Raw genomic sequence first — 13260 nt, 5'->3', positions numbered from 1 at the left:
GAGAGAGAGAGAGAGAGAGAGAGAGAGAGAGAGAGAGAGAGAGAGAGTTTAAGACTTATCTCTGGCTATGTGACCACTGGCAAATTATTTAATCTCTTTGAGCTCTAGGCAATTCTCTTAGAGGACACATTCACTTGCCTTGGTTTGGGAAGTTTCCTTCTGGGAGTTTCTCCTCTCAATGACATTATAGATCTAGCTAGCCCCTTTTCCTACCCTTCATATGACTTCTGTAGTATCAGGTGGATCCTACTCACCAAGGGCATCTTTGCTGTCATTTGTTGTATCCTTACCTTCTACTCTTCATAGACCATAGATAGTATTGCAAGACTTTTACACAATTTCACCAGGATAGTAGTGGTGTTTGAGAGGCAGTGGAGATGATTAAAAACTATTGTTTCCCAAAGCCAGATCAACTTTACTAAATTTTCTGTTCAGTGCTAGGCCCGGCTCATTGTCCTGCTTCAGTGACTGTCCCTGTCCCTAATGGATGACATCTATAGGTTGCCTATCCAAGTCTATGTTATAGTCTGGACAATATTATCCAGTCATTTCATTTGTGACTTTGCATTGTCTTTCAGATGCAAACAATACTTTTTTCTGAGATTTGTTGAAATTTTCATAACCTCATCTGTTTAGGAGCACATCTTGAGGACCTCTCTCTAGGGAATACTTCTATCACAACAGACATAATAATAAGCAACACTTAACATTAGTATATTAAAAGTTGAAAAGGTTTGATATACACAAACTTATTAGCATAGTGCCTGGCATTTACTATATAAATGTTTATTGACTGACTATCTGTAATACTGAATGAAGGACTAATTTGTCATATGGGTGATAGGACCATATAGATGCATAGCCCTTGAAGAGACCTCAGAGGCCATCTAATCTATTCAGTTTGCTCACACTATAAATGAGGAAACTGTATTGACTTGTTCATGATCACATAGTATCAGAAGTGGAGTTTAAACTCTGGTCCTCTGACTCAAGAGAGTGATCTTTCCAAGGCCTTCTTTCCACCAAAACCTGGGCCATTGATGAGGAACCATGGTTTCCATGTAGAAAAGAATAAGACATAAGTCCTTGATTTTTAATCCTTGATTTATAACCTAAGAATTCAGAAGTAAGATACAGAAACATATTGACTTACATTTCAGCAGCTTATTATCATATGAATAAACAGTTCCCAAAAGAAGAATTACAAACCATTATCCATATGATATAATGCCCCAAAATACTACTAATAATAAGAGAAATGAAATTAAAACCCCCAATATAATCACCTCACAACAAACCCATTTGCAAAGATGATAAAATAGGAACAGTCAATGGTTGTGTTGTGCAAAGATGGGTACACAAATATATTGTTGGTAGAACTGGGAGATTCTGGAAAACAACATGAAATTTTACAAAGAAAGTAACTAAAATGTTTATACACTTTGTGACAGTGATCGATGAGGTCATTCTAGAATATTTGTGACAGGACTTTTTGTCTTGGAAAAAAAAAGGGGAAAAATACCCATCACATAGGAAATGACTAAACAAATCCTGGTGCAAAAATGAAATGGAATATTACTATACTATAAAAAAATGATGAACTTGATTAATGTGGAAAAGCATAGGAAGACTTCTCCAAACTCAAGGAAAGTGAAGTAGATACAAGAAAACTATATACACAAAGACTGCAGTGATAAAAATGGATAGAAGGTGAAAACAATATTGAAACAGTGCTGTGATATTATAATGATCAAGCTGCAAAGAGGTTCCTCCCCACCATTTCTTTGCAGATGTGGGCGACCATGGATATAGAACACTCCATATAATATCAAGTTTGATTACTTTGGAATTTTGTATTTTTTCTTGCTCTTTACTCTTTATTGTTATTATTTTCTAAATCTTTGCTATAAGGGTTGGTTTTTCTGAGATGTTGGGGAGAGTGATATAATAGTAGGAAATCTAGTTGATACAAAAATAAGAGATATGAATAAAATTTGTTATAAAGATGAAAAATCACTATATAGCTCTTGAGACTGAGAGAATCCTTATACATTTTCTATAATTTAGATGATTACATGACATGTCATATAATAAGAATAAAAATACCAAATAAATTCTGGTATATGAGTGAAATGCAATATTATTATGTTACAAGAAATAGTGAATATGATTAATAAGGAAACACTTAGGTAAAGTAAAGTAAAATAAAGTAAGTAGATACAGGAAAACAACATGCACCTACCTACTCTGCATGAGACACTGTGCTAAATGCCTTATAACTGTCTCATTTGATCCTCAAAATAACTGTGGGATGTAGGTACAATTATTATATTTTACAGATGAGGTAATTGAGACAAACAAGAGTTAAGTGATTTGCCCAGGGTCATCCAACTACTAAGTGTCTAAGGCTGGATTAGAACTGAAGTCTTCTTAACTCTAGATCTGACACTTTATATGTTCCTTCAGTACGCAGGTGTGATCTGTTTCCTTAGGAGTTTTCTGTACCAATTGAATTATAGGTGAGACCAACAAGGAAAATTTAAAGAAGCTAGGCTTAGTAGATGCTTTTCACTATAAGTGACTACATGTTCAGTCACATCTCCCTTAAAAAAAAACAACCCTAAGTTCCAGATAGCCCAGTAAAGCAAGCAGTAGGTCTGATGCTATTTACACATCCCCAAATCAGGAAATTCAGAGTTCTGGTTCTCATAGCAACTGCAGCTCAGCCTCAGGCTAGTAAATGTTAAGCTATCCAATTGAACACCGGACTTGGACATGTGGAATCCTACTACACAAGCCCACAGGAGCCTGATATTAGATGGGGGAGCAGCGTATCTGCAAATGTTCCCTCATTATTTGATCACAATAGTTTTGGACAGTTCATTTTTATTGCTGTTTCCTGGTTGCCCCATTGAAGTTTCATCTGGTTCAAAGGTGACTATAGTAAATGCTTACATGTTTGTCAGTAATGTTTCTAGGAGACATGGATTATTAATGTAACCTGTTTCCAAATTTCTTCAACTTGCTGAACCATCTTTTACATCTAGTTTATAAACCACTCTACTCACCCTCACATTTAGAGTTCTTGTTTACATTCATAATGTCAGCCTTAGGCAGGTTCAAGTTGCTGGTTAACCTTTGAAATGTGTTTCTTGTGAGTTGTTTAAATGAGATAGATGACTAAGAAGTGCATATTAGAGCCTCTCAAAACACAAGATCATCAGTCTTCAAAGAGGTTGGCTTCATGTGGAGCCCTGCCATGGGGAGGAAGAGAGGGACACTGCACATCTATAATGGTTAGAAATCTGCGTGCCTCCAACTTCTTCCTTTTTTTTGTTAAACACTCAAGAGAAAATGTCAATTGGATGTTACCGCCTCTGCCTTGCTTTAATGTCTCTTCAAAAATTTAATATATTGTTTGACACTGTACTGAACTCATAACCTTTCACTTATTTTGTTGATTAATGTTTCAATTGATAACATACAAATCTTTTTCAGAACTCATTGCTTGACAACAAACTGATCATATACATAATTAAATGTATAAATTCACATGAAACAACCGTGACACTCTTCTTAGAAATAGTTTAAATTATGTAGATGCACATTTGAAAACATATTCCTATGTTGTACATTAAAAATAAGCCCAACAAAGTAATATATGTATGTGTGTGCACATGCATGTGTGTGTGTGTGTGAGTGTGAGTGTCTCCACTCTGAGATTCCCTGGAAATAGAACAATTCAATTATATATAATTATCTTCACAGCCTGTCTCACCTTTATGATAAGGTTCTATTGAACATTGTATTTTGAAAACTGAATATTTTCCAGTTATTGTCATGAATTACATGAGGTATCTTAGCATTAATCCAATAACAAAAACAACAGCTAATATTTATTTAAATAGCCAAGTTCCTGGCACTTACTATGTGTTAGGTACTCTGCTAAGCAATTTACAAATATTGTCCTATTTTATCCTTACAACAACTCTATGAAGTAGGTACTATTATTATCTATTTTATCTCAGGAAACTGATGCAGACAGAGGTTAAGTGATTTGCCTATGATAACACGGTAGTTTGTATCAGAGGCTGAATTTGAACTGAGGCCATCCTGACTTCAGATTCAGCACTCTATCCGCCCTCCCACTTAGCTGCCATTTTTAGTGATATACTTCTTATATTGATTTCATACAGTGCTAATACACCTCTATGGGAGTCATCATGTGGGGATGAGGTAAAAGATTCACTCAGTTTTTGCAATATAATGAAAAACTCAGCCTTGTATTTATTTTATTTGTAAATGGTCATTCTTTGCCAAGATAATATTTACTATACCACTCCCTCCAATATGGTACTGATTGTTTGGAGAGATTGTGTGGAAAACTCTACTAACAAAATTTCTCAGAATCAAAATTATGCTAGGTCTTTGGTGGATCAAACAATCTTTCTACATAGCTGTTATGGAAATTGTACAGTTCATTGGGAATTTGGTAGGATAACCATTTGGATTTAGAATATATTTCTTATTTTTGATAGACAAATGATGTTGGAACTCAGAAATGTGCCCTGAACAAAATCGGGGGGGGGGGGCGTCTTGTCCTCATCCCCATTTTTTCTGTTTTGTTTTGTTTTTTAAAGCAATTGGGGTTAAGTAACTTGCTCAAGGTTACACGGCCAGTTATTATTTCTGGGTGTGGTGCTGAGTATCTGAGCCTGGATTTGATCCAGGTCATCCCGACACTGGAGCCGGTGCTCTTACTCGCTGAGCCACCTGGCCGCCCCTAAGCAATTGGGGTTAAGTAACTTGCTCAAGGTTACATGGCCAGGTGTTTCTGGGTGGGTGCTAAGTGTCTGAGCCCGGGATTCAATCTCCAGGTCTTCTCAACACTGGAGCCAGTGCTCTTACTCTCTGTGCTACCTGGCCGCCCCCCATTTTATTGTTAAAAATTAGTTTGTCTTTATATACTGTCCAAATATCCTCCTAGTATTTACTGAATTAAGGTCTTGTGGGCTTCAAACTGTGAATCATGGAATTCATGCTTGTAATTTAAGTGATATACCTCCAATCTCTTTGTCTCTCTAGGATGAAGATGGGACGGAGGAGGATAATAGCCGTGTAGAACCAGTTGGACATGCTGATACTGGTTTGGAGAATACCACTAATCTTTCCCTGGAGTAAGTGGCTACTACAATTAATTGTTTAAATTATGCCTAGCATCATTCATACCAGTGTATCACATACAAATAGCATTTCATAGAATTTATTGTGTTTTCATGAGAAATAGATGCATCATTTATTTTCTCATAGTGCATTTCTTTTTTTATAGAGTTCTCTCATCATTAGCATCAAAAATGTGAATTGATTGTAGTATAAGGTACATGAATATTCAGATATGCATAGTCTTTATATATATATATATATATATACTCTTCATAAACAAATATATTTATTTATATATATGTAATAGTATTTGCTTCAAATTATTAGTCATATTAACATGCATCCTTTTCTAAATTTGGTACCATTATGTTACAATTTTCTCCTTTTGCTTACCACCCCCCATTAAAAATGTGTAAAATCCTTTTAATATTTAATTATTGTACATGCAAGATATGAAGGTGTAATATAATTAGTGACCCATCTTGAATTCTTCCTCTGCTCCCAAAATCTGGGGAAACTGTATATCCCAGGAATATTGAGGTAGGTGAGTGATTAGAAAAGTTATAATCTTAATTTGTTATTTAAATAATAACAGATACTGCTAACTAATTTGTGATAGAAGTGATCTTTCATGGTCATATCCATACCTTTGTGGTATTGATATTTTATGTTATTTAAGCTCAGATTATACATGTAATCTGATTGAATGTCACTTGGGACAATTTGGTATGTTGAGTTATATAGCAAGCAATCTTTTTTAGTAAACATCAGGTGGTAATAAAGGATACTCCATGATGAATAGCAGATAATTGGTTTCATTGAATTTTTGCTTTTCCAACTGATTATTTTTGAAATATATTGAAAAAAGTGCCTTCTGAGCTAGCATATCTGTATGTGTATATATAATTGAAAATATAAGCAATCATAAGGCAATAATTAAGCCAATAGAAACTGTCATACCAATCATTTAGTCCAAAGAGAGCCAAGATGTGTTAAGTATGGAAGTATTTTAATACAGAAATAATAGGAATGATTGGTTGACTACAGTTATCAATGAAGGAGCACATTAAAATTAAGAACCCTATTCTTACTTTAATAGTCACCTAATATAGTAAAAGAGATTGAATAGTGATTATATAAGGATATAATATATGTGTATTTCTTTCAATCAAAGAAAATTAAGTTTCCCAGAAATTAAAATATATTATGGAAAATCAACTATAAAATATATCATAAAGAATGATTAAAATCTTTTGATTTGATCTTGGATAAAATTCTACTCTTGGTTTAAAGAATTTAGGTAATTTGTAAAAAAAAAAGAAATAAAATGTGTGTACATATGTATACATATTCATACATTATATATACATATGTATTATATATATGTAGAGGGAGAGAGGGAAAGGGAGGAGGAGGAGGAGAAACCCCCTTTTTATTAAATGAGCAATTTAGACTGCAACATTTTAAACCAATTATTCTCTTCAGTGTAGAAAGCAAATTTTGTTCTTGTGTTTCAGTTTTCATAAACAGAAGATAAATTTAACAATTTGTATATATAAACATAGCTTCTATGTATAGTACACATATTCAAATGCTTAAGTTACATACTTATATGTATTATATTATATTAGTATATTAACAATATTAGTATGCAGTTTGTATATTCTGAACTTAAGACTATTTTAACCTTTTAGAAAGGATGGAAATCAAAAAGAAGGAAATTTAAGTTTCAAAGCCTCATGTTAAATGATATGACCATTGCCAAATACATGGAATCATCCTTTGGAAGAATCCACTATGGTCATCTATCTATTCACTTTTCTACTACGTGTTTTTAATAAAGAAAGTCTTTCCTATTTGTGAAGCCAAAATCTGTTTCAGTCATTGATTCCAGTTCTCTTGGGGAACCAAACAGATAACCTACAAGTTCAAATTTGTTTAATTGTCTTCAGTGATCTCTGATTTCATGGACGTAGGTACTACTATATCCACCAATGTAGAATAGGATACTTCTGTAGGTTAGCATGTAGTCTTTGTTCAAGTTACAGTAGTCAATAACCCTGCACAACAGCCATTGGATATTTAGAGATTTTAATCTTGTACTTTCTAAGTCATACCTTTTTCAGACTAAAAACCATGAGTTCCCTTATGTGGTTTAATTTCAAATTTCATTAACACCTTAATACCTGTACATTATATTTCATATTCCTAATCAGAACATTAGTATGGATTGACACTCCTCTTCATTTTCTGTGTGCTATACATCTATTAACACAAATTAATATCACATTAGTTTTAATTAAATGACCATTTTAACTTGCCCCAAATGTTTGGGTAAAATGTAAATTGTAGCATTTCATGTCAATATTAGTTTTAAAAATAACTTCACTTAGGACCCCTTTATAAACCCTTTATTACTTTATAACAGTAATGGGGAAAAAAAAACCCTAAATAGCCTTCAGGGGGAAAAGATGTAAAGAAATTGAAGAGATAAATGCAAGCAGACTTCAAAAGGAGAATGAAAGACTGATTTAATAAGCATTATGGAGAAGTCACAAATTTTTTTTCCCCTGATGAATTAAAGCTTAGAGTGAAGCTTATATACTAATAAGATATTAGTAATGCTAATAGCCTAAATGACTTAAATATTATCATGATCAAAACAGCCAGAGTTAGAAATTAAATTGACCTTAGAGATCAGTAAGTCTCTCTTTTTGCAGATGACCACTGAGACCCATAAAGATTGTGACTTATCAGGGAAGCCAGGTGGCGCAGTGAGTAAGAGCGCCAGCCCTGGAGTCGGGAGACCCAGGATCAGTTCTGGCCTCAGATACTTAACACCCACACAAAATAACTGGCCATGTAACCTTGAGCAAGTTATTTAACCACAATTGCTAAAAAAAAAAAAAAAAGATTGTGATTTTCCTAAGGATTGTAAGGCATTCAATGATAAACCCTGGATGACTATTTGATTGAAAATTAACCCTAATTTTATTGTTACCTATCATCACCTATATTTTGCTGCCATTGTGTTAAGTGGTGATAAAATTTTGACAAATTTGAGAGACTAGAGAGGACTTTCACCTGAATGAGGTAGTGGTAAGGGGTCATGGAAGCATCCATGGATAGAGGAGGCTCTAAAGTAATTGAGAAGCTTAAAAGAGTTGATGGGTTAGTGGAAAAGGGGGAAGATTCATTCAAGGTATGGAGGTGATATAAGCTAAAGGAGAGAAACAGAAGACAGAGACTAGTCTAATTTTTCTGGAGTGTCACACAGTCATGCTAGATTATATTCATCTCAGAAACAAGTCAATTTTGGGGTCTTTTCTGTTTCAAAATATTTTCTATTTGGTATGAAGAATCAGAAAAAGTAAAAAAGTATTTAAATGTTCTAAACTACAGATAATGGAAGGATAGTGGTGCCTTTAAAGAGGAATAGAGAAATTAAAGATAACATTGGTTCTAGGTATGATCACAATAATTTCAGATTGGAATACTCTATCTGAAATTTGATGTAGGCTATTCAGGAGGGGATATCCACAAGGAAGATAGAAGATGTGTTTGGAGTTGTCAGGAGAGGCTGGAATAATAGAAACATTTGGGAGTCAAATACATAGAGATGGCAGCTGAAGTCATGTGAGTTTGTGAGATAACTAAGAAAAAGGACAGACAGAAGGGGGTTTGTTAAAAAATCCTGATGGGCATCCACCCTCAAGGAGCCAGGGGAGCATGAGAAACCAGCAGAAGTATCATATCATCAAAATCGATGTTTTTTTAACCCATAAAATTTTTCAAGCTAGTGGCCGTAACTTTTCATTAGTAAGAGTCCTGGACATGAGTTCAAATCCTAGCTTACAAGGTTTATGACCACAGAGAAATCACTCAATTTATTTGAGTTACTTTATCCATAAATGGGTACAATAAAAGTTATATGACCTGCTTCATAAGGCTATTGTAGAGAAAATGTTTTATAAAGTTTAAAGCATTTATAAATATTATTGCCATTACTTTATGAATGAGAGGTATAATGGGGTAGTGGAATAGAGTTAGCTTCAACATCAGGGGGGATTATGTTCAGTCCTTACCCTTGACAAATTGGCTGAGTTTCCTCATGCAAATCACTTAACCTCTCTGTGCTCTAGGCAAGTCCCTAAAACTATTACCTGCTAAAGAAGGTGCCAAACTGCATTGGTAGAGAGAATTAACTCGATATAAATTAAATCACAGGTCCTATTCCAGTCCCTATCCCTGCTCAAAACATAAATTGATAAAGAATTTGTTTCTAAAAGCAACATCAAAATTTCTGATGCTTATTTCTTTAATATATTTTTAAAGGCTATGCTAGACCATTGCTTTAGAGTATGAAATAGCCTTGTAAGTCAACACACTTTTAAGAAATATATTTGTTTATATTATTTCCTGAGGAAAATGCAATATGTGTACTTGGGGGCAATTTGGGAGAGACAGTTTAAAAAATTCTAAATACTCTTAAAAATGGCCAAAGTAGCCACATAGGCTGGTGAGTTGGGATGAAATCCAGTATTGGTTCAGGGTGGTGTAATTTCTTTCATTATTCCTAGACATGATGAAATCCATCAGAAATATTAGTTTGGCATTATGTAATGTAGTTATTTCTGATGATTGCTCTTCTTTCATGCCATCAGACTAATATTCAGGTATGTAGTGTTTACTGTTGCCTTCATCACCATTGCTCACGTTCCGGAATATTGATGTTGTGTGTTTGGTGGGTATCTTTGTTGTGTTGTGGTTTGCTTTTCTTTTTTTTTTTCTCTTTCCTTTTTTGGTTTTGTGGTTTTTGTTTTTGTTTTTTTGGTTTGTTTACAGTACATGTTCATGTTCCCTCATTCATCATTGTCTCACAGTGATATGGTAAAGCTCGTAGAAGTCTCCAACGATGGAGGGCCTCTGGGAATCCATGTAGTGCCTTTCAGTGCTCGAGGCGGAAGGTAATGTATTGTGTAGGATTTTAATTGAATCATAACATGAAGTGTTTTATCTTAGTTTATGCTGAAATGTATGGAGTTGGTTTAGCATGTTCTTAATATAAAACATTTAAATTTTGTGACCTCTATTAATCCAGCCTTATATGTACATCATGATTAGAGAATACATTTAGGCATGATTTGCAGGTACACAGGCTCATCATGCATTTCCTTCAAATTACCCTAATGAATTTATTGTTCATTATAATTTAAACAAACATTCTACATAGCTGATGGAATATTTTCTGCTAAATTGACAATAGACATAAAAATCAGAACTCCAGATGGACTAGCAAAGTGAAGTAAAGAAATTAAACAATTACCTAGATGAATTAAGCCGATAAAAACTCTTTCCCCTACAGTATTCCCCAAAGTAAGTTAAATATATTTTTTAAATGCTTTCTGGTTAATTATTCTAGTTCTCTACTCTTTTTTTAAAATTGATTTTAGAAATCAAAACTAAGTCACCTGTGTTACTAATGTCTTTAATATAGCATGGAACATACTCTGTGATCTTCCTTCACCTCCAGTCTCAAAATTTTACACAATGGTAATTGATGTTAGTTTATTACCTGATTTCTTAATCAGTGAAAAGTAAGATCATGAAAATGACAGATACTAAGCACTTTGTGGATGTTTATTGGCATGGTTTTTGAAACATTCTGAATTGTTTATTGCTTCTCACAGAATTTTCCTCTGACACAAATGAGTTTGCATTTTTAAAAAATCTTCATCAAATACTATTGATGAATGTTCTATATTAGGTAGATATTATGTAGACATTTAAACCTAATGTTCCCCTTCACTCTAGAATTTTCTCCCTAGAGAGACTACCTCAATGCAGATGAAGTAAAGTTTTTGCCTGATTTAAGTTTAGTGCATTCTCCCTTTGACCACTCTAGCTCCCAAGAGAAAGAAAATGTATAGTTTTTATAAATGAATATGTAAGGCTGATAGTAGGTACAATTTATTGAATTGACCTTAGAGTCACTTATCCCCTCCTAGGAGCCTCAGTTTCCTCATTTTGAAATGGGGTAATAAATAGTGCTTACCTCCAAGGGTTGTTGTAAGGATCAAATGAGTTAATGAATAAAGCACTTTGCAAACCTTAAATTGCTATATAAATGCTAGCTATTACTAGCTATTATGTATAAGAAACATAGTGTATAATCACATTTTAATAAAACAATTTCCTTAATTTCTTTTTCTCTACTATTTCTTACCCCCAGAAGGAAAATAGCATTACTTTAAGTGCTTGTGAGTCATGAGAATTATAGTTCAATCTTTTGTTGGGCAATGAAAATAAAAATAGCATCAGAGGCTTTGTAGAAACGAGCTGAACCACCAAAGACAACTTTTTATAATATTCACATAACTCACACTCATTTATGCTTCCTAATTACTTAAAAAGAATTTAAAATATTTCTGTATAATCACTATGATCTCTGGAAGTAATGTATTCAACATGGTAAATATGATTTTTAGTCCTTTGGTAAGTAGAATTCATTATATAATTTTGTTATAGCTTTACTCAGGGTTAGGTTGCCTCTTCTGGATTCTCTACCTTAAACAGTAGATAGAAATGTTATGTTTTCCTGGATATAGTGGGGAATGGAGAAGTTATTATGATATTTACAGTATAGTAACTGCTTTGTTTTTTCCATAGTTAGGTGATAAAGGTATGTTTGGAAATCATTTGGATTGACCAAGAGCAGAGTAATTTAAGAAATCTTTTTTTTACATTGAAGGATATAGATTAATCTTTTAAGAAATTCTGCTATATTTGAGTCAGATTTATGCTTTGTGGCTATTGTCTATATTTCCCCTAATATTTTCTATTCCTTTCATGGATAGAATGAAATTAATGAAGATGGAAAGGGAAGGGCAAAGCAGTTTGTCTAACCCTCATTTGACCACAACAACTAGTTAAACAAATTATTGCTAGTCTTAAAAATCCCATCTAAATTAAGTCAGTATGTGCCAGACCCAAACAGGGATTTTATAGTACAAAATACTTTTCTGCTTGCTCAACACCTTGTCTTATTGGTGAACCAGCATCATTATTTTTAATTTCAAGTAACCTTTGGCATAACTCAAAATGAGATAATTTAAATTTTGCATTGCCCATTTGAGAAGTTCTTAAGATATTATTGCATCTCTCATTTAGAATCACAAAACATAAGGACTAAAAAAATCTTTTTTCTTATTGTTTCTCAATTTCCCATTAAAGATATAAAATATTCATTCTTATTGCTTTATAGTTATAGCATGCTTATTTTTCAAAGGACTCTGTCCTATTCTCGTGGATTTTAAGATCATTCTTTTCTTCGGGTTGCAAAGTCCTTAAGGTTATGGACAGTGAAAATGTCTAAGGAGGGGTGACTAGGTGACACAGTGAGTAAAGCACCAGCTCCAGAGTCAGGAGGGCCCAAGTTTGGTTCCAGCCTCAGACACTTAACACCTACACATAAAAACTAGCCATGTAACCTTGGGCAAGTTACTTAACCCCAATTGCATTCCAAAAAGCAAAAAAAAAAAAAGTGTCTAAGGAAGGAAGTAAAAAACATAGCCCTTAGTCACTCTGGCTATAAGGGGATCATTTTATTTTACCAAGTCATTGTTGAATAATCTATGGCCTTGAGTATTAATGAAAAAAAATAAGGGAATCCCAAAGGAAAGAGGGAAGTATAGCTTCATTCAAAATGTAACATGTGTCATCCTGCTTTCTAGATTAAAAGAAACTAGGCCACAAATGTCTTATGTCTTTGGTCTAACACAATTGCTTCTGATAGACCTTATCAATCAGCCCATTATTGATGGCTAGTATACATGGAGTGACACATAATTCCTTTTGTTTGTCTTTTTTGCTGATACCTCCCTTAGTCACTTGCTAAATATACATACATATATATATATATTTGTATATATATTTTCTCCTTAAACCTTCACTTGTAACAAATAAAATTAAGCAATTCAACCAACTGACCATATTTTACAGAATATGTAACATTCAACATCCATAGTTCCATATCTTTTATCAGTGTATGTGTGTGTTTGTGGATAGAGGCACAAATGGTTGGATGAGGTTGGTCTT

The 13260-nt window shown here is 33.6% G+C and overlaps 1 protein-coding gene across 20 annotated transcripts in view; it reads left to right on the top strand.

Moving 5' to 3' along the window:
- Positions 1-13260, top strand: part of PARD3 (par-3 family cell polarity regulator) — a 739747-nt gene that overhangs the window by 421493 nt on the left and 304994 nt on the right. For all 20 annotated transcript variants that reach the window (XM_069086491.1, XM_069086485.1, XM_069086482.1 and 17 more), the window contains 2 exons: positions 5086-5177; positions 10047-10130. In XM_069086491.1, the coding sequence (XP_068942592.1) occupies positions 5086-5177; positions 10047-10130 (176 nt within the window). The remainder of the gene's footprint in view (positions 1-5085; positions 5178-10046; positions 10131-13260) is intronic.

This window comes from Petaurus breviceps, unplaced genomic scaffold (genome assembly GCF_028583685.1).
Source record: "Petaurus breviceps papuanus isolate PSGF00001 unplaced genomic scaffold, PetGlider_PUasm1.0 178, whole genome shotgun sequence".
Classification (NCBI taxonomy): domain Eukaryota; kingdom Metazoa; phylum Chordata; class Mammalia; order Diprotodontia; family Petauridae; genus Petaurus; species Petaurus breviceps.
The sequence above is the reverse complement of the archived record's forward strand: the minus strand, read 5'-3'. Positions and strand labels throughout refer to the sequence as shown.